The sequence below is a fragment of the Budorcas taxicolor genome, chromosome 17 (assembly GCF_023091745.1).
Source record: "Budorcas taxicolor isolate Tak-1 chromosome 17, Takin1.1, whole genome shotgun sequence".
NCBI lineage: Eukaryota > Metazoa > Chordata > Mammalia > Artiodactyla > Bovidae > Budorcas > Budorcas taxicolor.
The window spans coordinates 48,288,383-48,316,362 of NC_068926.1; the positions used below are offsets into that span (position 1 = coordinate 48,288,383).

Genomic DNA, 27,980 nt, shown 5'->3' on the forward strand with positions numbered 1-27,980 from the left:
AACCCGGGTCTCCTGCATTGTAGGCGGACTCTTCAGCATCTGAGCCACAGTGAGGGAAGCCATCAGAACGGAAACTAGCTAGCGGCGCATTCCAGTCTGCGGGGCGCCCAAGGCACCGTGTGGACCACCCATTCCCATCGGCGTGGAGAGCCTGCACAGTCTGCCTTTGGAAACCTGAAGATACCTGATGAAACTTTCAGATCAAAACAAAGCTATTAACTTCATTGCAAAAGTGTGGTTGAAGGGGTGCAGAGGGCTCTTCTGGCAGAAGCAGTGAGCGCCAGCCAGCCCATCACACCAATTGCAAGTCAGGTACAAGCAGTGTCTCTTTGCTAGAGAACACCATGCTGCGTTAAATGCAATTTCCCTCCACATGTGAAGGTTATAGTGTCTTAGTTCTATCTGGAAATTGACTCGTTGAGTCATCCAAACCTGTACATCAGCAAATTGGAAACTATACGCAAAATGTTTAAACATAAAGTTAACGGAGTATGAAACTGAGAGCATCTAGAACATTTACAGAAAAGCATTCTTTTTACGTCTATACTTTGGTATTAAAATAGCAATTGTATTTTAAACCCTTCTTAATGAGTTGCATCAGTGTACTAATATCTGCTTTTAAAGTGCAGGAACTGGAGGGTGGGGTGGGTCTGGTTCTTGTTGAATCAGGCTCACAAAAGGAACACACAGGGAATCTTGCTGTACAGCAGATGGTGACACTTTATTCATTTAAAAACATGCCCTTCCCCAAAGGGCATGAAGCATGTGTGTGTGTTTCTATAAAGATATGGAAGAACTATGCTGAGGTTCAGTGGAGCCAAGCACATACAATATCATTCAACCAGGATGAGAGCAGAGACTCCCAGTGGACCAGGACCAGTATTTTATCAGCAGCAGCATCACTGGTCAGTACCCAGGACAACACTTGGCCTTGTCTTAGGTTGGCATCACTGATTCCAAACTCAGACGGATCTGTCCACTAGGAGTTTGGACTCTGTTTCTCCCTTCCTCTCTTCTCTATGGCCATAGGGGAGCCCCAACTCTCGTGACCCTCAGATGTCACCAAAAAAAAAAAAAAAAGGAGGAGGATGGTGATGGGTATTGTTAGAGAATCCTGAGCATGAGGAGTAGGTTTACCAGATAACTGCCTTTGGGAAGGTACTCTGTTGTCAGAGTAGTATTAAACTGGAAATGACACGGGACAGAATCTATAAATACGCTGTTTTCATCTCCATGTCATCAGCACTAGAGTTTAAGGTATTCAGTCAGAGCCTTCCTCTTTTAGGTTTGACTGTTCATAAAAACAGGATGATTGGAAAGAAAAAAGCCCAAGATGTTGTGAAGTCTGAAGCAAAGATAGCGTGGGTCTTTCTGCCCCCTCCAGGGTCTGCGGGCATCAGAACAAACCCTAAGGAAACACTTCCTCGGATGGACTCAGAGCTGGCTTCATCTCCTCCTTTGGATCCTGTGGCTTCCAACTTTACCCAAGAAAGAGCACGTCGTGCCCAGTCACCACGGAATGTCCACTGGAAAGTGGGGGTTTCAGGATCCAACAGAGGCAAATGCTGCCACCGAAGAAAATAAGCCCAGGGTTTGGGGGATGCCCCACTGGTGTGGTCAGGATGTCCTTACAGTGATGGGAACACTTGGTTAAACTCGCCCCACATTGGATAAGGTCACCACGTGCCGGTCCTGAGATGGGCTGGAGGCTGGTGACCTGATCTCCACTCACTGCTGGGTCTCTAAGGCTGAGTCCCTGATACTGAACCCAGAGTCAGTTCCAGTGTCTTCCAGGACATGGGTGATGCGGCCTTAGTGCCAACTGATTTTCAACCCCAATTCAACCAGAGGTAGGTGGAGCCTACAGGGTGGGGGAGTGGGGGTGGTGCTGGCTGCTTATCTAAAGAGGTCCAGGCTATCTTACAGTTACATGACTGATTACACACAGCCCTGCTTCCGGTGTTCAGAGATGCAAACCTGCAGAGCCTGGGGATGCAGCCAGACATCTGTCAGCCCCAGATTTGCTGCAGGGTCTGTACCATGTTAAAAATCGCTGCCAGGACCCCTCTCAGCTGACGTGTCTGATGTTTGCTTTTGCTCCTTGAGAAGGCAGTGATGGGCTACAGGTCATCAGAAGACAGGAGAGAGGTGTCTACCCTGTGAGGGCTTACAAAATAAGTCCTTGTTGGCCCTAGGAACGTCCTAAAGCAGCTAATCCAGCTCTCTCCCTGACTCCCCTTAAAACCAGTGACCACGCCCCCACCCCAGTGAGGACTGCATCTCCAGGAGGTATGATCCGGAAGCACATCTGGGATGTTACTTGGAAGCACAGAGAGGTTTTTGGATGAATCGTCTTGTGACTGATAGGTCTACGATTCCAATGAACTGGGCTTGGTTTGTACTGGCCAGGCCCCTTGCCCAGAGCTCTGTCCAAGGGTATCCGCCCACGGCTGAGCATCTCACAGCACCAGGCAAGTACTTAGTCCTCAGTGCTTCTCTCCAGCGTCCTGACCAGCTGCCTGTAGGTCTGTCTCTCCTCCTGCCACGAATGATACTTTCTCACATACTCCTTTCCGTTGGCCACAATTTTTTTCTCTAATGCCGGATCGCTCACCAGTCTCTTTGCCAGCTGAACAAACTCCTGCAAAGAAGGAGGTGGAGGAGAAAGAGAGGTAAGTAATTGGTGAAATGCGGGATGCAAACACATCTGAAAGCCCAGGTTGGCCTTTGCTCCTGGTCCCTCTTTTGTCCACCTCCCTTATTCTGGAAAAAAAAAAAAATAGCCCTTCAGAGGGATGCAAGTTAGTGCAAACATTGGGACTGAATAAGAAATTACATACACAAACCACACACACACGTGTGCACATGCACGCACACGCGCAAGGGTGAACATCGTGGAAAAATACTGGAGCCATCAATTATGCTTCCTCCATCTTTCTTTTCTAGATTGCCCAAATTTGCTGTTTCTTACAGTAACCGAGTTCTTACAGTGACTCTTAGATCCATAATTTATTTCTTCCCTCCTTTGTACTCAGCTGGGAGATGAAGTCAGGTCTTACTCCAGGATCTGAGCTCCTATATTATAGAAAATAGTACCCCTGCCCAATTTTGTTTCTGTTTTTGTTTGCTTTTCATTATATTCCTTCATCTTTTCTGGGCACAGAGCATGTCTTCAAATCATGGACATCATCTGATGGAGTGGAAAAGGTCAGGCTTCTACTGGCCCAGATCTGGGTGCAAATCCTCTTTGAAACACATAACTTAGCTGTGCAGCTTTGGGCAAACTAGTTAACCTCTCTGAATCCCACACTGATCATCTCTCAAGGGGCAGTGAGCACTTGACAGATAAGCCCTGCTCTGCCCCTGACTCCACAGGGGAGAGGGGATTTAACCAGCCTCAAGTTTCTAGACTTTGCTTCTGGTGCTCAGCTTCAGAGTGAGGAAGTCTACATTGCTCTATGTTTATCCATACTTTTTGTAGACACTGATGCAATAAAAAGTGGCCACCTCTTTTAATAATTAAAAACTTTTTTTTTGTTTTGGATTCAATGTGAGCAGGTGGGATCTTAGCTCCTTGACCAGGGATCAAACCTGCACTCCCTGGATTTGAAGCACAGAGTCTTAACCAGTGGACTGCCAGAGAAGTCCCCAAGTGCACACTTAGTTGCTCAGTTGTGTCTGACTCTTTGCAACCCCATGGACTGTAGCCCATCAGGCTCCTCTGCCCATGGGATTCTCTAGGCAAGAATACTGAAGTGGGTTGCCATTCCCTTCTCCAGGGGATCTTCTCAACCCCGGGATTGAACCCAGGTCTTCTGTGTTGCAGGCAGATTCTTTTTTTTTTTTTTTTTTTACATTAGTAATGTTTTATTTGAAATGACTTAGCATGCACACACTGGGGAATAAGTACATAATTTTCTTTTTACTGTATTTTCTATCTTGTGGTATATACTAAATGTCACAAAGCATATTTTAAAAGAAAAGGAAAAAAACTGAGGTATGGCATTCTGTGTCTGTGTGTGCTCAGCTGCTCAGCCATGTCTGACTCTTTGAGATCTCATAGACTATAGCCCACCAGGTTCCTCTGTCCATGGAATTCTCCCAGCAGGAATATTAGAGTAGGTTGCCATTCTCTACTCCAGGGGACCTTCCTGACCCAGGAATTGAACCCATGACTCTTGCACCTCCTATATTAGCAGGTGGATTCTTTACCACTTAACCACCTGGGACACCCAATGTATTCAGCTAATAAGTGGTTGATTCGTGATATTGCAATATTTTTTCCTTTATACATCAATTCCATTTCTGGTGATATGGACCCAGCATGGGATAGGAGAAGTGAAGCCTGAGGGTCACTTAAAATTACATGACAATAAGGTTACCACATACTTAGAGCGGTACAGCGACAAAATACAGAGACGACAATGGCACCCTACTCCAGCACTCTTGCCTGGAAAATCCCATGGACGGAGGAGCCCAGTGGGCTGCAGTCCATGGGGTCACTACGACTCAGACAGGACTGAGCGACTTCACTTTCACTTTTCACTTTCATACATTGGAGAAGGAAATGGCAACCCACTCCAGCATTCTTGCCTGGAGAATCCCAGGGACAGGGGAGCCTGGTGGGCTGCCGTCTATGGGGTCGCACAGAGTCAGACACAACTGAAGTGACTTAGCAGCAGTAGCAGCAGCAGCAGCAACAAAATGAAAAGACGCTTATCTTTCAGCCTTGCGTGACTGGACCACACTGCAGGCAGATTCTTTACCACCTGAGCAACCAAGGAAGCCCAAAATAAAGTAAGACTGCCAGAGAAATCCCAAAGAGGCCACTTTTTAATAAGAGTTTAAAGAGTTTAAGGGTTAAGGGTTTAATCAAAACCCTTCATAATTGGGAAGAATTAGAATTGTTTTGATTGCAAAAGAGTATTCAGAGAGAGGAAGGGAACATGCATTATTTATTATGCTTGCACATAAGTCAAAGCAGTGCTCATAAGCCAGGAGGCCTGCATTTAAATTCACACCCTACCATTTTCTGGTTGGGTTGGTTGTTTTTTTTTTGATACTGAGATGCATGAGCTATTTGTATATTTTGGAGAATAATCCCTTGTCAGTTAAAGAAAGTGAAAGTGAAGTCGCTCAGTCATGTCCGACTCTTTGCGACCCCATGGACTGTAACCTACCAGGTTCCTCCATCCATGAGATTTTCCAGGCAAGAACACTGGAGTGGGTTGCCATTTCCTTCTCCAGGAGATCTTCCTGACCCAGGGATTGAACCCAGGTCTCCCGCATTATAGGCAGACACTTTATCATCTGAGCCATCAGTTAACTTGTTTGCAAATATTTTCTCCCATTCAGAGAGTTGTATTTTCATCTCATAGTTTCCTTTGCTATGCAAAAGTCTTTAAGTTTAATTTGGTCCCATTTGTTTAATTTTTTGTTGTTGTTACTCTAGGAGGTAGGTCAAAAAAAGATCTTGCTGTGATTTATGTCCAAGAGGAGATGGATAAAGAAGATATGGTACATATATACAATGGAATATTACTCAGCCCTAAAAAGGAACAAAACTGTGCCATTTGCAGAGATGTGGATGGACCCAGAGGCTATCATACAGAGTGAAGTAAGTCAGAAAGAGAAAAACAAATATCATATAATATCATGAATATGTGGAATCTAGAAAAATTATACAGATGAACTTATCTGCAAAGCAGGAATAGAGTCACAGATGTTGAGGACAAATGTGTGGATACCAAGCGGGGGGAGAGGGTGGGATGAACTGGGAGACTGGGATTGACATATATACCATACTGTGGTTAAAACAGGTAACTAACACGAACCTACTGTATAGCATAGGGAACTCTGCTTAATGCCCTGTGGTGACCAAAATGGGAAGGAAATCCAAAAAAGAGGGGATATATGTATACATATAGCTGATTCCCTTTGCTGTATAGTAGAAACTAACACACATTGCAAAGCAACTGTACTCCAATAAAAATTAATGAAAAACAATCACAGAAGTGATGCTGGATGCATTTTGTTACCTGAGCCTCAGTTTCTTCATCTTTAAAATAGGAATAATAACAGTACCTAGGGCTTCCCAGGGGGTTCAGTGGTAAAGAATCCGCCTGCCAGTGCAGGAGATGGAGGTTCGATCCCTGGGTTCGGAAGATCCCCTCGAGAATGACTACTCACTCCAGTATTCTTGCCTGGAGAATTCCATGGACAGAGGAGCCTGGCAAGGCTACAATCCATGGGATGGTAAAAAGTTGGACACGACTTAGCAACTAAACAACTAAAAAAATAAGTACCTGCTTTGTAGCATGCTGAGAGGATTTAATGAGTTAATACAAAGAATTCAGGGCAGAGCCTAGCACAGACTTAGCTATCATTATTATTATGATTCACCAACTTGTGTAAATTCCAATAAAACAACAGAGATTAATACATAATGCTTTGCTGTTTGCAAGGAACATCCACATAGTCTCAAAATTATTGTTAATTAAATGTTGGATGATTTTTATAGCTAGCAATATAAATAGCAATATTTACAGTAGAATAGAATTTTATTTTTAAGCAGTATGCATATACTTTATGGTAAATTGGTATTCTTTTTATAATAAAAATATAACATATTTATTCTCATCTCATAGGATAACAACATCCTTATTAAAGTTATTCTAGAGGCTTATAGCTTTGGTACATTATTTTAAGATGCTGGTCATATCTTTGATTTACCGATACAGAGACTTTGGCTAAAACTCACCCCCCGCCCAGCTTATGATTTCTGTAGAATCTATGACCGTTTTACAACAGAGTCCTGACTGATAGAGTTTCTAGGAACAGGATGTGATAAAGCACACTGTTTATTCCTCTCTGCATGTGAGACTGAACAACAACAACAAAAAAGCACAGACTGAAATAAAGCACGAGGGAGTTGGGTGAGGAGAGAGAAATGTCTTTGCCGCTGGCATAGAACCCTGGACACGGACTGAAAGAAAAGAAAGAAGAAAATCACACTCTGAAATGTTGAGAGTCTCTCTCTGAGGCTCTGAAATTTTTTCTTCTGAGCTGAAACAGCTCCCCATTTCAAGTAAGGCAATATTCTGAACACACTCATGCGGACAATGAGAAAAGTATGTTGACACACTCTGTCATTCACTCTGTGCAAGATGGTGGCCACAGCCCTTCCACCCCTTTCATGAACGTCTCATTGCAATAGGACCTGCCCACTCCTCCCATAAAGTGGGGAGGAGATCTATTTCCCCATCTCCTGAATCTAGGCTGGTCCTGGAATTTGCTTTTACTAACAGACTAGGTCAGAAGTAATGTTGTCCGACTTCCAAACAAAGCTTCAGAAGGCCTTACAGCTCCCACCCTTGCCATCATGGGGCCCCGAGGTCACCCCACAAAGAAGCCTGAGATAGCCTCCTGAAGACAGAAGGCCACTTCAACAGAGATGCCTGGCTACCACCTGCATCACAACCAGACACTCATCCAATGGACCAAAGAACCATGCTATAAGAGCTGTAGCAAAACTTCCAGGGTCTTTCCTGGTGGTCCAGGCATTAGAAGTCTGCCTGCCAATGCAGGGGACACAGGTTCGATCCCCGGTGCGGGAGGATCCCACATGCAGTGGAGCAACTAAGCCTGTGTGCCACAACTACTGAGCCCTCATGGCTAGAGCCTGTGCTCCACAACAAGAGAAGCCATCACAAATGAGAAGCCCGTGCACCACAGCTAGAGAGTAGACCTTGTTGGCCACAGCTAGAGAAAGCCCAAGTGTAGCAACAAGACTCAGTGCAGCCAAAACTAAATAAATAAAAAATTTAAAAAAAATTCTAGGAAACAAGTACAAATGCCAATTCATCATCATCCCAACCAAAGCCCCACGGCGTCTACATACCTGCAGAACTCGCCAGAACACTCACCATCTGACTGCCAATCCTGGTTGGGAAGGGGAGTGTTCATCACTCATGTAATGATCTATTCTTGAAAATTACTCATGATAATAAGTTATGAGGCATTAAAGGGTGCATAGTGAAGAAGAACTAATCAGCCTTTTGATGAAAGTGAAAGAGAAGAGTGAAAACATTGGCTTAAAACTCAACATTTAAAAAACTAAGATCATGGCATCTGGTCCCATCACTTCATGGGAAATAGACGGGGAAACAGTGGAAAGTGTCAGACTTTATTTTCCTGGGCTCCAAAATCACTGCAGATGGTGACTGCAGCCATGAAATTAAAAGACGCTTCCTCCTTGGAAGAAAAGCTATGACTGACCTAAACAGTATATTAAAAAGCAGAGAAATTACTTTGCCAACAAAGGTTTATCTTGTCAAAGCTGTGGTTTTTTCCAGTAGTCATGTATGGATGTGAGAGTTGAACTATAAAGAAAGCTGCATGCCGAAGAACTGATGCTTTTGAACTGTAGTGTTGGATAAGACTCTTGAGAGTCCCTTGGACTGCAAGGAGACCAAACCAGTCCATCCTAAAGGAAATCAGTCCTAAATATTCATTGGAAGGACTGATGTTGAAGCTGAAACTCCAATACTTTGGCCACCTGATGCTAAGAGCTGACTCATTGGAAAAGACCCTGATACTGGGAAAGATTGAGAGCAGGAGGAGAAGGGGACGACAGAGGATGAGATGGTTGGATGGCATCACCGACTCAGTGGACATGAGTTTGGGCAAGCTCCAGGAGTTGGTGATGGACAGGGAAGCCTGGCGTGCTGCAGTCCTTGGGGTCGCAAAGAGTTGGACATGATTGAACCACTGAACTGTAACTGTAACACTAAAACAAGTAAAAGAAAATAGAAACCAAATATTAGTATCCCACCTCTTAAAATCAGAGTTGGAAACTCAGATGCCTGCCTCCTAGGCCCTGGCAGGGAAGAGTCAAACCCCAGCTGCCTTGGTGAATAGAGGCCTCTGCTTGTCTCCACATTTCCTATTATCTTCAAGAGAAGTTGAAATTCTGAATATTTATGTAAAGGCACTCCAGGTTAAATATCAACAGCTAATTTAAAATCTTAAGTATACAGCAAAACTAAACAAAACATGTTTGCAGACTAGATCTAGCCCAGGACCAGGGGTGTGCAAACCCTGGCATAGGTTATAGGTTTCAAAAAAAAATTTTTTTTAATCATGCAAATAAGTAGAGTTTTGCTTTCATAATTATTCAATTAGGTGTTGACCATTTTCAGAGTTTTCTTCCTTTCTGAGTGGTGGAAAAACTGGCGGAAAAACTTCTCACTGAGAAGTCAGAGAGAGGACAATAAATACTATATGTAAGTTAGGAGTGGAATCTAAAAAAATAAAATGAAGGAATGGATATAACAAAACAGACTCACAAATACAGAGACCAAACCCGTGGTTACCAGAGAGGAGAGGTAAGTGGGGAGAGGTGAGACAGGGGTATGGGATTAACAGGTACAAGCTGTTACAAAATAAACAAGCTACAAGGATATATTGCACAGCATGGGAAATACAGCCAATATTTTATAGTAATTTTAAATAGAATATACTGTGTAAAAATAATGAATCACCACATTGTATACTTGAGACTAATTTAATATTATATATCAACTATATTTCAATTAATTTTTTTTTTAATCACTGACTCTTTTCAACCTTCCTTGTTGCCCTGAGGCAACAACCAGATCCAGGGCATGAGAAGCTGTCCATTTCACAGGATGGATAGTTAGACCTCTGTTGGGAGCCTTCACGTAACCATGTCAGCTGAAAGCCTTGGGCAGAGGGAAACCCCTCAACAGGAAACAAATAACCACATAGAGAGAACATGAGAGCTAGCAGACTGAACATGGGCTGGTTTTAAAGAACACTACATTCCGAAAACCTTCTGTGAGTGATACATACTTATTCTTACTGGAAGAGCAAACGTCAATCACATAAAAACTCTGCATTTCAGGCTCGGGGTGTATGTTCAACTAAACAGCCCCAAAGCTGCTTCTGTGAGTCAGACACGACTGAGCGACTTCACTTTCACTTTTCATTTTCATGCATTGGAGAAGGAAATGGCAACCCACTCCAGTGTTCTTGCCCAGGGGCGGTGGAGCCTGGTGGGCTGCAGTCTATGGGGCTGCACAGAGTTGGACACGACTGAAGCGACTTGGCGGCAGCAGCAGAGCTGCTTCTGCAGATGCTCTGAGTACAACTCACTGATGGGAGAAACTGACAAGGAGCTTTCTGAAGACTGACAGATACGCTGTCATTAAGATTGTGGTTTTCCCCAGGGCTTTCTTGCATGGAATCCTGCAGTTAATTAAGGTTCCGTCTGTACGTCTGGTTCTCAAACTTTGCCATGAGATTCTGATTGGATAGGTTGGGGATGGGGTCCAGGAGTATTGTCTTTGTCTGTTTGAGCAGAGACATCACTTAGGTCCATCTAGTCAAAGCTATGATTTTTCCAGTAGTCATGTATGGATGTGAGAGTTGGACCATAAAGAAGGCTGAGCGCCAAAGAATTGATGCTTTTGAACTGTGGTGTTTGAGAAGACTCTTGAGAGTCCCTTGGACAGCAAAGAGATCAAACCAGTCCATACTAGAAGAAATGAACCCTGAATATTCGTCGGAGGGACTGATGCTGAAGTTGAAGCTCCAATACTTTGGCCACCTGATGCAAAGAGTTGACTCACTGGAAGAGAAGCTGATGCTGGGAAAGACTGAGGGTATCAGAGGAGAAGAGGGCAACAGAGGATGAGATGATTGGATGGCATCATTGACTCAATGAACATGAGTTTGAGCAAACTCTGGGAGACAGTGAAGGACAGGGAAGCCTGGCATGCTGCAGTCATGGGGTCTCAAAGAGTGGGACAGGACTCAACAACAACAAAAATAGAATTTCAGAGGCTGGGCAGGGCGGGGGGCGGGGGGTGGGCGCAGCTCACAAACAGCAAGCATTTACTTCGCACAATTCTGGAGGCTGAAAGGATCTGTTTCTTAATTCACAGATGGCCATTTTCTCATTATAATCTCATGTGGCAGAAGGAATCAGAGATCTTTGTGGGGTCCTTTTAAAAAAATTGGTTAATTTTCCACTGCGATGGGTCTTCGTTGCTGCACACAGGCTTTCTCTAGTTGCACTGAGCAGGGCTATCCTTTGCTGCAGTGTGAGAGCTTCTCCTTGTGGTGGCTTCCCTTGTTGCTGAGCACAGGCTCTAGGCACAAGGGCTTCAGGAGTTGATGCTCGTGGGCTCTAGAGACCAAGGGCTCAGTGGTTGCATTGCATGGGTTCAGGTGCCGCTCGGCATGTGGAATCTTTCCAGAGCAGGGACTGAACCTGTGTCCCCTGCATTGGCAGGCAGATTCTTAACCACTGGACCACCAGGGAAGTCCATGTACGGTCCTTTTTATTAGGGCTCTAACTCCATTCATGAGGACCCCACCTTCACGTCCTAATGGACTATTGGAGGCCCTGCCTCCTAACACCATCACAGGAGAGGTTAGAATTTCAACATGTGGATTTCAGGGTGAGTGTGTGGAGGCACAAACATTTGGTGCATGATACATGTGTGTTTTCTAATAGTTCTCCACCCCTCCCCAGGTGATTCTGGCCTAAGATGGACCACTGTGCCTACCTTATTTTACACAAGTTATTAGGCCACAGAATAGATTGATCTTATTGGAAACTGCCAGTTGTGAGAATCCCACTTCAAGATCCATCTAGAAAAGTCTATTTTTCTTATCTGCAACACCATTCATTGGTCTAGTGTTAAGCTCTAGTTAAATGCCACATTTCGCAACGATGGGTATGTACACATAACTACATAATACTCCCAACTGTCTGCATATATTAGCTCTTCTCTCGACTCCTGCCATTAAGTAAAGTGGGGGCCACTCATAAGAACGTACAAATAGTATTGGAATTGCTCAGCATAAACCTCCAGCCTGTGTGCGTTCTAAGTAGCTTCAGTCGTGTCCGACTCTTCTCGACTCCACAGACTGTAGCCCGCCAAGCTCCTCTGTCCATGGGATTCTCCAGGCAAGAATAGAGGAGTGGGTTGCCATGCCCTCCTCCAGGGGATCTTCCCAACCCAGGGATCAAACTCACATCTCTTATTTGTCCTGCATTGGCAGGCAGGTTCTTTACCACTAATTTATGGTAATCATAAATGTGTTTCCTATGTCTGTGAGTCTATTTCTGTTTCATAAATAAGTTCATTTGTGCCATATTTTAGATTCCATATATAAGCAATATCACATGATATTTGTCTTTGTCTGACTTACTTTTCACTTATTCTGACGATCTCTAGGTCCATCCATGTTGCTACAAATGGCATCGTTTCATTCTTTTTTATGGCTGAGTAGTATTCCATTCCATAAATGTCCCTATATCTTCTTCATCCCTTCATCTGTTGATGGACACATGTTGCTTTTATGTCCTGGCCATTGTGAATAGTGCTGCTATGAACGCTGGGGTGCACGTTATCTTTTCAAATGCATAAGTGCCCTGGGCCACTTGGTGAGAAAGTGAACTGCCTTTCAATTCTCGTCTGTGCCTGGTTGAGTCAGGCAGAAGACCTCAGTGAGATGCCAGCCTGTTCCCTAACTTCTCAACGATGACTCCTGATGTCTGTGGCCAAAAGGCTTCCGTGGTGGCCAGAATCAGGCAGAATTTGACAATGACAACAGCCGACATTGATCATGTATCAGTGTACAGGATTTGGGGTTACGTGTGTGTGTGCCCAATTGCTTCAGTCATATCCAACTCTTTGAGACCCTATGGATCATAGCCTGTCAGGCTTCTCTGCCCACAGGGATTCTCCAGGCAAGAATACTGGAGTGGGTTGCCGTGCCCTCCTCCCAGGGATCTTCCTGGCCCAGGGATTGAACCGTTGTCTCCTGCGCCTAATGTATTGAAGGCACTTCCTTTACCTACTGAGCCATCCGTGAAGCCCAATAAGATGCTTAAGTACCCTTTTATTAACATACACCCTCCAGCAGGTCTAAGACAGAGCCCCGTAAAACAACACAATGAAACTTCTGACTCAAACTATGAATAGTCCCACCCAGCAGGACAAACAAAGCCACGAATAACTTCACATCAGCTCAGTAGGAGTTTGCTGCCAAGGGAGTTTTGGCACCCAATTTGCTAAAAATAAAATTGTTTTTTCAAGTGTTTTTTGGGATTTTGGAATTGCAGGAAAAGGGCACGAACTCTGTGCTATGACTACGACTCCTTTCACAGAAACACGGGGGCACAGAGAGGTCCAGGAACCTGCCCGAGGTAACACAGCAGGAAGTATCAGAAATGGGAAGTAAACTTGGACCGTGCAGCCTCAGAGCCAAGGTTGCTTCACAGCAGGATGGAGTAAGTCCACAAAGCTATCACATGGATCCACGGGACTTGGGACCTACTGATGAAGCTAAAGGCAAGGATGGTGGACATTCTCTCTCTCTCTTGCTTCCCAGATTCTTCTCAGAGCATCAGCTCAAATATACGAGCTGGCAGAAAATTGCCCTTGCTATGCTGGCAGCTCTGGAGGCAGGGAAGAGGAGGATGGCAGGAAGGAAAGGGAAGAAAATGAGGAACGGCTTTGGAGAGGAGAGGTGGACTCGGGAGATGGTTCTGGTAGACACTTCAGTTCAGTCGCTCAGTCGTGTCCAACTCTTTGCGACCCCATGAATCATGGAACGCCAGGCCTCCCTGTCCATCACCATCTCCCGGAGTTCACTCAAACTCACGTCCATCGAGCTGGTGATGCCATCCAGCCATCTCATACTCTGTCATCCCCTTTTCCTCCTGCCCCCAATCCCTCCCAGAATCAGAGTCTTTTCCAATGAGTCAACTCTTCCCATGAGGTAACCGAAGTACTGGAGTTTCAGCTTCAGCATCATTCCTTCCAAAGAACACCCAGGGCTGATCTCCTTTAGAATGGACTGGTTAGATCTCCCTGCAGTCCAAGGGACTCTCAAGAGTCTTCTCCAACACCACAGTTCAAAAGCATCAATTCTTTAGTGCTCAGCTTTCTTCACAGTCCAACTTTCACATCCATACACGACCACAGGAAAAACCATAGCCTTGACTAGACGGACCTTAGTCGGCAAAGTAATGTCTCTGCTTTTGAATATGCTATCTAGGTTGGTCATAACTTTTCTTCCAAGGAGTAAGCGTCTTTTAATTTCATGGCTGCAGTCACCATCTGCAGTGATTTTGGAGAGAAGAGGTGGACTCGGGAGATGGTTCTGGTGGATACGTTACTAGCAGTGAAATGTCAGAGGGACAGAGCAAAACCCAGAAGAAACGTGCAAGTTCATCTGCAATTAAGTCATCCTGGTCATGCTTTGGGGGGATGCCGTGACCACGACATTGACAGTGTCACCCAAGGATCGCTGACTTCAGCAAGGACGTGGAAAGAACCACCTAAGCAGGGACACCTCGAAGTCCAGGCAGAGCTCAGGGGCCAAGGCTGTCATCGGCTACTTTGCATAGAAAACAGGGAAAGACAGTACTTCAATCACACCTGGACAGCACGCAGTGTAGAGTCACATCATACTCAAATAACCGAAGGTGTTTACCAGAAAGATGATCCCTTTAATGCCCTGGTCTAAGTACGTCTCCCACTAGTTACTGGGCACCCATCTGTGCCAGGACCATCACGAGGGGGCTGCATGAAAAAACAAGCATGACTGACACCCTGGGGGGCATCCAGTCTGGGGTGGGGGTGGGGGAGTGAGGCTGTGGACAAGTGCACACGTCTGAACTGTGCAGAGGGTTATGGAGGGAAAATACAGGATGCGAGGATAGAGTATATGGGGTGGGGAATGGGGTGATAGATTGGGGGCCACCGAAAGCCTCTCAAGAAAGAGACAGTGAAGTTGAGGGGGAAGGATGCTCCTGGGGGCCTGGATGTGAGTGGAACCGGGCAGGAGGAAGGGGCAGGGAGATCAGAGCAGGGGAGTGAGGGGGCTGATGGGGGCCTGGGGAACTGAGACAGGAGCTGCATCTTCTCTGCAACCACGGGAAGTCACCCAGGGTTTTTCTACTGGAATGGATGGACAGGATCTGAGGTGTTTTTTTTTTTAAGATTTATTTGTATGTTTTGGCTATCGTGGGTCTTCGTTGCTGCACACTGGCTTTCTCTAGTTGCAGGGAGTGGGGGCTACTCTTTAGTTGTGGTACGCAGGCTTCTCATTGCGGTGGCTTCTCTTGCGGAGGACAGACTCTAGGCGTGCTGGCTTCAGTAGTTGTGGCCCACGGGCTTAGTTGCTCTGCGGCATGTAGAATATTCCCAGACCAGGGATGGAACCTGTGTCCCCTGCATTGGAAGGCAGATTCTTAACCACTGGACCACCTTGAAAGTCCCAAGATCTGCACTGTATAAAGGTCCCTTTGGCGGCCAGGAGGAGAGTGCATAGGTGGAATGGTGGAGGCTGTTATAACCATCCAGACAAGACCCAGTCATGCCTCCGAAGAGTCCCGGTTGAGCAGTATTCTGGGGACAGAGCCCCGGAGAGACAGACAGAAGCAGCACGCAGATACAGAGCCCAAAACAGAGGTGCGGGGCTTCTAGTGTGCACTCACTGCCTCACTTGCCGCAGACAAAGGCGGAAGCCCCTGGGAAGGGGGCTTGAGTCGGCTGCCAGGGTCCCCCTTCCTTCTCCTATAGCATCACCCCTCGTGGCTGCAGTCCCCAAAGATCCTAAACAGGCCACCTGGCTGAATTTTGCAAGTGCTAAGAAGTCACCGGCATCTCTTTGTTCTGAACTCCAGGATCAACTTCAAAGGCACCTACAGGGCTGATTGCTAGAGCGAGCTGTGTACCGCATTTGCTGTCCTGACATCTAGTCACTAGAAGAGTCCACCAGGCCCCTGGGAAGAGGAACTCACAGAGTGATGGACAGGGCATTGGCTGGCAGCTCTGGGGACAGATGGGCTTCCCTGACAGCTCAGTTGGTAAAGAATCCACCTGCAATGTAGGAGACCCCAGTTCGATTCCTGGGTGGGGAAGATTCACTGAAGAAAGGATAGGCTACCCACTCCAGTATCCTTGGACTTCCCTGGTGGCTCAGGTGCCTGCAAAGTGGAAGACTTGGGTTCAGTCCCTGGGTTGGGAAGATCTCCTGGAGAAGGGAAAGGCTACACACTCCAGTATTATGGCCTGGAAAATTGCATGGACTGTATAGTCCATGGGGTCACAAAGAGTTGGACAAGACTGAGCGACTTACTTCACTCACTGGGGACAGAGGGTCCCTTCGGTGTGGTCAGGCCAGGTCACACAGGCCACTCTCCTAATTGCAAGCCCCCTAATTTTAAAAAATACTTATTTATTTGGCTATGCTAGGTCTTAGTTGCGGCACACTGGATCTTTAGTTCTGACATGCAAACTCTTAGTTGCAGCATGTGGGATCTCGTTCCCTGACGGGGGATCAAACCCCTACATTGAGAGCATGGTCTTAGCCACCGGACCACCAGAGAAGTCCCCAGTTTCTTGTGTTTTTTTTTTTTTTTTTTTAAATCAAATTCTATTGCATGTTGCATAGACTGCAAAACAGTTATTCCTCTTAAAGCATGTTAAATGGGTATTTTTTACACAGGGACACATATTCCACATCATGGTGACTAGGGATGGTCAAAGCCTTGAAATTGAATATATTCATATTTAATGAAGTAATGTAAACCTCTCACTTTCAGAAAACAAAAAAGCCCCCAAACTATAATGTGCTTGTTCACAAGCAGAGTGGACTTGCACAGCGGGTGGGTCCCAGAAGCCCAGAAGCAGGCCATCGGCAGAGGTCAGGCCAGAAGGTCAAGTCCAAGATGCTTTCTCCTGCCCTGGAAAGGCAAATGAAGACTCTACAGTTGAGGAGAAAAAAAAAAAACAAAAACACCTGTCCCATCTTCCTGCTATTTTAGGGGAATGTCAGACTTTGCCTGATGGCCTGAAGCAAGAGCCTAGACCAGAGCCAGGAAGGGCCCTGCGCTCCATCCCTGATACGCCGCCTGGCCTGGCCTGGCCTTTCCTGAGCGTTGAGCCCCACCTGGTGGCTCTCCGCTCGTCTTCACCTGGCCAAGTCTGGCTCCATGCAGCATCGCTCAGTGCTGTGCCCACCGGGGGCATCCCTTGCCATCTGTGTCTTTCTGATCCCACAGACCAGCCACAGGTGGAGAAGCCAAGGAGGATTGGAACTTAGGAAGACGTCCACTCTCCCCAGGGACTTGGACAAAATCATGAGCAGAATCCTTTTAGAGGATGGTCCTGTGGGAAAGTGTCCCTTCTCTCCCCAAACGGGAGAAGGGGAGGGAGGGAGAGAGAGAGAGGTGGAGAGGGAGACAGAGATCAAAAGAGAGATACAGATGTGTGGCAGGGAGACTGAGACACAGATAGAGGGAGACGGGAACAGAGGCAAAGTCAAAAACAGACAGTGATAAACGAGAGACAAGGACCCAGAGAGGAGGAGAGACCCACACAGACACAGCGTGAAGGGGGCTCCAGAGACACAGACCCAGAGACAGAGAAAGAGAGAGACACACACAGACGGAAGCGGGCGGGTCGGAGAGTGAGAGCCAGAGACAGAGGGAGAGACAGACAGAGAAAGGAGAGACAGAGCGAGTGAAAGACAAAGAGAGACACGGACGCAGAGAAGGAGACAGGCAGAGGCAGAGGCGGCCACAGGAGGAGCCCTGCGCAAAGGCTCTCAGGAACGGCCGAGCAGACTCTGCCGTCCGGCTGCGGGCTCGAGTCCCCGCCCCACCACCTCCAGCTGAACTTCTAAGGCAAACCACTTACCCTCTCTGGGCGCATCATGGTAACGCCTGTGTGGGGCTCTTGTGAGAAATAATAAGAGAAATGTGCAAAGTCCGTCCAAGGGCACCCAGCACCCAGAGGAGGTCAGGCGGGGACCACCTGCCCCATCACTCACGCCCTCTCCTGAGAGCAGTTCCACCAGGCACGCGGCCCGACCACCCACTCTGCGCTCTGGAAGTGTGGCCAGTGCGGCCGAGGAACTGCATTTTTAATTATTCACTTGAGTGGACTTAAATTTAAATTTTAAAACTGGTGCTCGAGTCAGGTATTGCAAAGCTTTTCAAGTATATTTGGAACAGCCTGCATACGTGCCTCTACTTTCCCAACTGCAAACGGCATGGAGTCTCAATGCAAACCAAGTAGTTCAATACAAATTTAATCTCCAAATGGAGATGAGCTGGTGTGTAAAATACACACAAGATTTCAGAGACTTAAAAAAAAAAAAAGAATGTAAAAAACTCATTAAACAGTATTCATATCGGGCTTCCCTAGTGGTCGAGTGGTTGGGAGTCCACTGGTCAGTGCAGGGACATGGGTTTGATCCCTGGTCCAGGAAGATCCCACATGGTGCAGAGCAACTAACCCTGTGCACCACAACTGCTGAAGCCCTCATGCCTGGAGCCGGTGCTCTGCAACAAGAGACGCCCCTGTTCACTGAAACTAGAGAAAGGCCAGATGCAACAACGAAGAAGCAGACCGACCACAAATAAATCTTTAAAAAAATATTTCTATCGATTACACGTTGAGAGGATGCAAGTTTGGCTAGATGGAGCTAAATAAAACATATTGTATTATTGATATGAATTTCATCTGTTTCTTTTTATTTTCTCTGAACGTGGCTTTTAGGAAATTGTAACTCCCACATGTGGTTGGACTCACCCTGGTCCCGGGACAAATACCAGCCATGCACCTGATCCCAGATTTTCAAGCAGACAGTCATTTGGTTCAGGTTCAAAGCTGTCATCTCAACATAATTATCAATAGCACCCCCTTTGAGACTTCACTGGCAGTCCAGTGATTAAGGCTCTGCACTTTCAATGCAGAGGACATGGGTTTAATCCCTGGTCAGGGAAATAAGATCCCACATGCCACAAAGTGCGGCCAAAAGATTAAACGCAATAATAATAACACCACCTTCACTCTCAAAGTTATCTTGGTTTTGCACAATGAACAATATGGTCACCCAAAAGGACAAATCCAAGTAAATAAATGTTGTATTGACTTGCAATTTAGTTCACCCATAGTTTGCCCTGGCCTTTGACTGTATGGACCACAACAAACTCTGGAAAATTTTTAAAGAGATGGGAATACCAGACCACCTGACCTGCCTCTTGAGAAATCTGTATGCAGGTCAGGAAGCAACAGAACTGGACATGGAACAGACTAATTCCAAAGAGGGAAAAGAGTACATCAAGGCTGTATATTGTCACCCTGCTTATTTAACTTACATGCAGAGTACATCATGAGAAACTCTGGGCTGGATGAAGCACAAGCTGGAATCAAGATTGCCAGGAGAAATATCAATAACCTCAGATATGCAGATGACACCACCGTTATGGCAGAAAGTGAAGAGGAACTAAAAAGCCTCTTGATGAAAGTGAAAGAGGAGAGTGAAAAAGTTGGCTTAAAGCTCAACATTCAGAAAACAAAGATCATGGCATCCGGTCCCATCACTTCATGGGAAATAGATGGGGAAACAGTGGAAACAGTGTCAGACTTTATTTTTGGGGGGCTCCAAAATCACTGCAGATGGTGATTGCAGCCATGAAATTAAAAGATGCTTGCTCCTTGGAAGAAAAGCTATGACCAACCTAGACAGGATATTAAAAAGCAGAGACATTATTCTGCCAACAAAGGTTCATCTTATCAAAGCTATGGTTTTTCCAGTGGTCGTGTATGGATGTGAGAGTTGGACTATAAAGAAACCTGAGCGCTGAAGAATTGATGCTTTTGAACTGTGGTACTGGAGAAGACTCTTCAGAGTCCCGACCAACCTAGACAGGATATTAAAAAGCAGAGACATTATTCTGCCAACAAAGGTTCATCTTATCAAAGCTATGGTTTTTCCAGTGGTCGTGTATGGATGTGAGAGTTGGACTATAAAGAAACCTGAGCGCTGAAGAATTGATGCTTTTGAACTGTGGTACTGGAGAAGACTCTTCAGAGTCCCTTGGACTGCAAGGAGATCCAACCAGTCCATCCTAAAGGAAATCAGTCCTGAATATTCATTGGAAGGACTGATGTTGAAGCTGAAACTCCAATACTTTGGCCACCTGATGTGAAGAACTGACTCATTTGAAAAGAGCCTGATGAAAGACTGAAGGCAGGAGGAGAAGTGGACAACAAAGGATGAGATGGTTGGATGGCATCACCGACTCAGTGGACATGAGTTTGAGTAAACTCCTGGAGCTGGTGGTGGACACAGTGGCCTGGCTTGATGCAGTCCGTGGAGTCTCAAAGAGTCAGACACGACTGAGCGACTGAACTGAACTGAACTGAGTTTGCCCTGAGTTTCCTTTGGGCTTCAGTGGAAATCCGATCAACACTGAACATTCATCTGTGCTTTTACATCTGAAGGGACTGGTTGGGGGCTTATACATCATGTGTTCGTGCTAAGTTCACTCAGTCGTGTCTGCATATTGACACGTGGGCTCTAGCCCTCCAGGCTCCTCTGTCCATGGGATTTTTCCAGGCGAGAACACTGGAGTGGGTTGCCATGCCCTCCTCCAGGGGAACTTCCCGACCCAGGGACTGAACCCACATCTCATGTCCCCTACATTGGCAGGCGGGTTCTTTACCACCAGCGCCACTTATTTAATATCCAAGAATCCTAAATGTTTGACTAAAAAGTTAAAAATTTGCTTTACAAATATCATATATTGATGCATATATATGGAATCTAGAAAGATGGTACTGATGAACCTGTTCACAGGGCAGCAATGGAGATGCAGACACAGAGAACAGGCTTGTGGTCAAGGTGGGGGAGAGGAAGGAGAGGGTGAGATGAATGGAGAGAATAGCACAGAAGCATATACATGGACACATGAGAAATAGCTAGCCAGTGGAATTTGCTGTATGACTCAGGGAACTCAAACCGGGGCTCTGTAACAACCGAGAGGGGTGGGAAATAGTGGAAGGTGGGAGGGAGGTTCAAGAGGGACGGGACATATGTACACCTATAGCTAATCCATGCTGATGTATGACAGACATCAAATCAATATTGTAAAGCAATCGTCAATCAAAATAAATCAAATTAAAAAGTTAAAAACTTATTTTGAATAAAAAGAGAAATGATATTTTGCATGACGCTGGCCAGATCTCACAAGGAGAACGTCTCGCTGTATTGAGCCTAATTCCAATGCTTAAGTCTAAGAGCTCTACAGACTATATAGCTCCCAGGGGGCAGCCAATGATGTCACCCAGCGGTCAGCACAGTGAATATGATTAACTCTGTATCCACACAGCTCTCCTCTGAGACCAAGGACAGAACTCAACCCCACGTGCTTTCTGCTGTTCCCCAAAGGCCAGCATCATTATCTCCATCTTACAGATCAAGGACTGAGCCCAGGAAGAAGAAATGTGTCCAGGATCACTCATATTTCGAGCAGAAAACTCAAGTTCCAAACACAGCCCGAAGGAGGCTGCCATGTCTCCAACACGCCTCACTTCTTCCAAACCTGAAACTTGATTGACTATCAAAGTTTGAAAATTAAACATTCTTAGTAAAAGTGTATGGTGAACACAAAAGAAGAGAGGCCGGAACAAAATACACACACGATAAATGTTAGCTGTCATCATCATTATTCCAAAAGTTATGATTTTCTTTACAGTTGCCTAAAAATCAAACAGAACCTCCCAGCAAAATTAGTTTGGACCACACTTCAAAAGTCTGTCCTTGAGAAAGAATATGGATTCACAGTTTCTACTAAATGTCAAATGGATTTTAATTCTGAAGCTATAAAATGGTTCCATAAAATAGCTCAGCTCTTTTCTTCCTAAAAAGAAAAAGAATGAGATTGTCGTGGTAACAACAACAAAAATCAATGTTTAGTAGGTTTGGAGAGCTTCACGTAAATTAACGTTTTCCGTGGCTGAGGTGTATAAAAACAGAGGTTATTTTGTTCCTACCACAGCTGAATATTTTTAATCATCATTTTGTTGAAAATTCAAAATATGACTTTTTGCATTTTATATGTATGTATGCGGGTTTTCCAGGTGGCTCAGTGGTAAAGAATCCGCTCGCCTGCCAATGCAGGAGACACAAGAGACAAGGGTTTGATCCCTGGGTCGGGAAGATCTCCTAGAGCAGGAAATAGCAGCCCACTTTAGTATTTTTGCCTGGAAAATCTCATGGACAGAGGAGCCTGGCAGGCTACAGTTCATGGGGTTGCAAAGAGCTGGACAGGACAGAGCAAATGTACATGTGTGTATGTATGTGTGTATCTATGTATCTACATAACTATGTATCGATCTATGTTTCTATGTATGTATCTATCTATATTAACTTTGTGAGGCTGACACCCTTGCATGGAAGTCCCTTCTTAATAAATGAGATGGAGCTTTGAGGACATATTTGAATACACATTCGAAATAAATCTCACAAACACTGACAACCAATCAGTGGTTAATTTCATCTGAGCTCCTGAACCGAGATGACAGCAACCACAGCCACTGACTTGTGGAAAATGCACATTTGTTTTTACAGCAACACCTCCCACTCCATGCTAGGTCAAGTCTGATCACGACTATGAAACAAAGCTACGTGTGATATCTGTGTCTAGCACATGTTTCAAAATGTGACATTAAAAAGGGGGAAAAAAAAACACAGCCTCCCTCTGTATGAAACATAGAGCAGTTTTTGTTTTTTTTTTTAACATCCTTTGTAAAAGCAACATCAAAGGGTTGGACTCAAGCCCAAGCCTTAACTTTGTCAGTGCTTTGGGGCTATGTCTGATAACTCACAGGAAGCTGGTAACCAGCAGAAACAACTTGGATGTGTCAGCTACAGGATCGTTATTTGCAAATATTAAAAGGAATGTCTTACAAGGAACATGAAATGAAGTCAGGAGAGCCAAACTGCACTTGTTCTAACATTGGACTTGATACACCCATTTATAAGTGATGGCTATTCAGACACTTGCTGATAAAACTGCAGTGGTTTGAAATTGAGCTATAAAATAAATAGACAGTGTGTTTGGGAAGATAAAAAAAAATCTCTTTGCCCACGGGGAGACAATATCCTGTGACCTCCGGCGTGGCTGGTGCTGATGTGGAGAGACGCAGAACGTGGTAAAAAGCAATATGGTTTTGTCTAGAGAATCAGCAGGAAACCACTACACACTCTTCATTTCCTGGTATTGTTTTGGCTTTTAGGGGTTACTGTTCAAAGGAAAGGGCTTCCCCAATGGCTCAGCTTCCCCGGTGGTTCAGTGGTAAAGAATCTGACTGCAATGCAGGAGACACAGGTTCGGTCTCTGGGTCGGGAAGATCCGCTGGAGAAGGAAATGGCAACCTGCACCCGTATTCTTGCCTGGAGAATCCCATGGACAGAGGAGCCTGGCAGGCTACAGTCCATGGGGTCGCAAAAGAGTCAGACATGACTTAGCAACTACAAAATAACGTGCACTGCGTGCGTGGTAAGTCGCTTCAGTCGTGTCCGACTCTTTATTTTTTAATATGAATTTATTTATTTTAATTGGAGGTTAATTACTTTACAATATTGTATTGGTTTTGCCATACATCAACATGAATCTGCCACAAGTATACACATGTTCCCCATACTGAACCCCCCTCCCTCGTCCTCTGTCCATGAGATTTTCCAGGCAAGAATACTAAAGTGGGTTGCCATGCCCTCCTCAAACAACAACTACAATCAAAGGAAAGGGCTTCCCTGGTGGCTCAGTGATAAAGAACCCACCTGCAATGCAGGAAATGTGGGTTTGATCCTTGGATCTGGAAGTCTGCTGGAGGAGGAAATGGCAACCCACTCCAGTATTGTGGCCTGGAGAATTCCATGGACAGAAGATTCTGGAGGACTACAGTCCAAGGGGTCACAAAGCGTCAGACACAACTTACTGACTAAACAACAATGACACGAGCTACAGGGCATTAAGGGCTCTCCTTTTGCTGATAATGGCAACTAGAGCCTTGGGCTGCATGCCGTACCCACGGCTCAGCCCTGTATGTCAGCCGCTTTAGCCCATGACACACCTCTAGGTGCTGTTATAATTAGTTCCACTTGTACCGAGGAGAGGATGGAGCTTGGAGTCTCAGGTTAAGGCTACACGCCCTGCACAGGGTCCCAGGGGTTTAAAGGGAGACACATCCTTGGAACTTCAGACCTTGGGACTGGAACCCCATCACACATGTCCTGGAAGGTCCTGGCATACACATGTGCCCCGGATGACACTATGCCCATCATCTGCGCCCACTGTCAACTGCACTGGCCTTTATTTTGATTTCAGATGCACACATGTATCAGACCCATACATGTATGAACACAACCATGCTGCCTCTTCTGTACATTGTTCTGAAGAACTGCAAGGGATCAGATATATGGCATCTTCTGAACACCAGAGGATATTCCAGAAGCATAGGATTATACCTGAAGAACACCTGCTTCAGAAACCAGAAATCTATTTAGGAATTTGGGGTTAGTAGATGCAAACTACTATATATAGCATGGATAAACAACAAGATCCTACTGTAGAACACAGGGAACTATATTAAATATCCTGTGATAAACCAAGATGGAAAAGAATATGAAAGAGAATGCATACATGTATATACATATATCCCTGAATCACTGTGCTATACAGCAGAAACTGACACATTGTAAATCAACTATACTTCAATAAAATAAACTTTAAAAAAAGAAACTAGCAATTCAAGCATCTAAGAGGGGAAGTGACCTGCTCAAGGTCATGGTAATCAACACCAGCAGCATCAGAAAGAGAACCCAGGTCTCATGTTTCTGGAAAGTCCCTAGGTTTCTTTTAGTCACATGTCCAGGAGGCTGCCCAAGTGACAAAGTGACCCTGTGTTTCATATACTCATCTACTCATTACAGTAAGTCCCCTACATGTAAACCTTCAAGTTGCTAGCTTTCAAAGATGCTAATTCGCATTCACAAGTCCAGTCATGTAGGGAGTGGCAACCCGCTCCAGTATTCTTGCCTGGAAAACCACAAGGACAGGGGAGCCTGGTGGGCTACAGGGGTCGCAAGAGCGAGACAAGACTTAGCGACTAAACCACCACCACTGGCGCACACTGTCACGTGCGTGTATCCTCTACCAGTGGCTGTACTTTTGTGAACTTTACTGCATAGCACTGTACAGCGTACATGAATACAGCATCTTTATTTCAAGTCCAGGATGCCCAGAAACAAGCCTGAAAGCAGCGGCAGAGAAAGGATGAAGAGAGACAAGAGGAAGAAGGAGTAACTGAAGAACTGAAGAGATTCATGATGCAGGAAATGGCCCGGGGATTTTCTTTACTTGAGGAGGCACTGGTAGGTTTTGAGGCATAGGATTCTAGTGTAGAATGGTACATGAAGGTTGCAGCAGCCGTTCAGAAAGCAATCCAGTGCTACTGTGTCATCTATGACGAGAAAAAAGGAGCTACCACCCAGACATCACTGGATTGTTTTTTTAAGAGGGTCGATAGAATTAAATCCAGCAAGGAACCGGAACCTGAGCCATCAGCGTCAGGCGTGAGTGAAGTTGCAGCTTGCCCTCCATCTCCTGTTGCTGACAATCCAGCTCTGCCTTCTCCCACCTCCTGTCTCTCCTCTAGTCAGTGACTCTTCTCGCCTGTTCACTCACTGCCAGCCCCTGTATGTCAATTGTCTTACTGTATTATTCAAGGTCCTGTACGGTAAGATTAAAAATGTTTTCTTAATTGTTTGCTTTTTATGTAGTATTTGTATGAAAAGTATTATAACCCTATCACAGTACAGTACTATATAGCCAATTGTGTTAGTTGGGTACCTAAGCTAATTTTGCTGGACTTATGAACAAACTGGACTCATGAATGTGCTCTCAGAATTGGGCTTGTTTGTATGTAGGGGACTTACTGTATAAAGGGAACACTGAGAGATAATCACATAGATGCCAATTACAGACTCTCTGAACTACAGGCGGATGAAAACGACTCAGACCACACAGGTGAACACAGGGAAATCGCTCTCCTTTACCTGAGGGTCTGAAAACAGCAATCCTGTAACTTCATGCTTCACCACTGCGGCGTTTCCAGGGATGTTCCTCGCCAACACCGGGACTTCCAAATCCATTGCCTGAAAGGATGTAACGAGTAAAGGAGACAGGTGGGCGATCACTGTCAGAGTCTGTGTGGTGAGATGAGCCAATTTGTGACAGAATGACTCCTTGGTTTCACTGGAGCTCTGGCATCACACAAAAATCACCCCAAAACTTTGCCCAAAGTGGTTTCCCAACACAAACTCTGGATTTTCCAACTACACACTGAATCTTAATGACTGACTGTATTTGCAAATGTTGGGAAATTATATACTGCAATGGCCTGTCTTACTGCAATGTCACAAAGAAACCTTCTCCCTCTCCAATGTTCAGTTCACACTTCTTCAGTGGCAGCCTGGAGTACACTTTTTGAGAATATTTACCTATCTATTTGGCTGCACTGGGTTTTAGTTGCTGCACGCAGGATCTCCATGGTGGCATGTGAACTTAGCTGTGGCATGTGGAATCTAGTTCCCTGACATGGATCAAACCTCAGCACCCTGTATTGGGAGCATGAAGACTTTGCCAGTGGACCAGCAGGGAAGTCCTTGGAGTGTACATTTTTTAATTACCATCATTCTCACTTTCCTTGATGGGTAATTTTCTTTCAGCACCAGCCATACAAATGCCACCAGGTCTGTACATATCCCTTTGGCATGGATACAGACGTAAGGGGGAACAAGATTTATCACCTGATTACCCACTAAACAACCTTTCCAGTCTCAAAGGCCTGGGATCAGCCAGCATGGGGTTCCTCATGATGATAAAAGTTTCCACATCATGAATTTCCCTTCTCATCTTGTAGGGTAAAGATTGGGACCCTCCACTGTCATTAGAATCAAAGCTATGGTTTTTCCAGTAGTCATGTATGGATGTGAGTTGGACCATAAAGAAGGCTGAGCGCCAAAGAATTGATGCTTTTGAACCTGTGGTGTTGGAGAAGACTTTTGAAAGTCCCTTGGACTGCAAGGGGATCAAACCAGTCAATCCTAAAGGAAAGCAACCCAGAATATTCCTTGGAAGGACTGATGCTGAAGCTCCAATACTCTGGCTACCTGATGCGAAGAGCCAACTCACTGGAAAAGATCCTGATGCTGGGAAAGATTGAGGGCAGGAGGAAAAGAGGGCAGCAGAGGATGAGATGGTTGGATGGCATCACTGACTCAACACATGAGTTTGAGCAAATTCCAGGGGATAGTGAAGGACAGGGAAACCTGGCATGCTGCAGGACATGGGGTCACAAAGAGTTGGGCACAACTTAGCGACTGAACAACAACAACTGTCATTACACTTGGGAACAAGAACACTCAGCAGCACGGGCAGAAAGTAGCTCCGCATCTCAACATTAGGCTCACAGCCACCTTATGAGCCCACTGTTTGGGCCTTGGGTTCTGACCTCCAGTGAGCACCATCTGGCATTCTGGAAAAGATCACAGGCCAGGAATCACAAAACTGTGGTCTTGCCCTGGTGGAAGCTTTGCTCTCGACTGACAAGGGGTCTCAAATCCATTGCTCATCACCATCATTTTGGGGAGACAAAGTTCATCTTAAACAGCAAGGATTTACTGTATAGCACAAGCAACTGTATATTCAATATCTTATAATAACCTGTAATAGAAAAGAATTGGAAAAAAAGAATATAGATGCATACATATAACAGGATCACTTTGCTGTACACCTGAAACTAATATTATATTGTAAATCAACTATACTTCAATAAAAGAGAAAGAAAAAAAAAAACATGTTGTTTAAAAAGCATATGGAAATGCTATTTTCATTCAGCCAAGATGTGACATTAAGGATGGTTGATTCTCAAGTCACTTTCTTTAGGTGTAAAGTTACCTCTTCAAAAAGGCAAAGTCTCAGAATATGACTGTGCTGTGACGCTGGTCCTGATGAACACAGTGCCTGGGAATGTCTTGGGGAGATGGTGTTTGGAGATGAGCGAGCTTACCCTCTG

At 45.4% G+C, this 27,980-nt stretch overlaps 1 protein-coding gene across 1 annotated transcript in view; it reads right to left on the reverse strand.

Moving 5' to 3' along the window:
• Positions 1-2,479: 2,479 nt before the first annotated feature.
• The window catches only part of GLT1D1 (glycosyltransferase 1 domain containing 1), a 115,755-nt gene continuing 90,254 nt past the window's right edge, over positions 2,480-27,980 (reverse strand). Inside the window, exons 11-12 of the mRNA XM_052654920.1 lie at positions 25,960-26,058; positions 2,480-2,641 (exon numbers count right to left, since the gene is read on the reverse strand). Of these exons, the coding sequence (XP_052510880.1) occupies positions 2,480-2,641; positions 25,960-26,058 (261 nt within the window). The remainder of the gene's footprint in view (positions 2,642-25,959; positions 26,059-27,980) is intronic.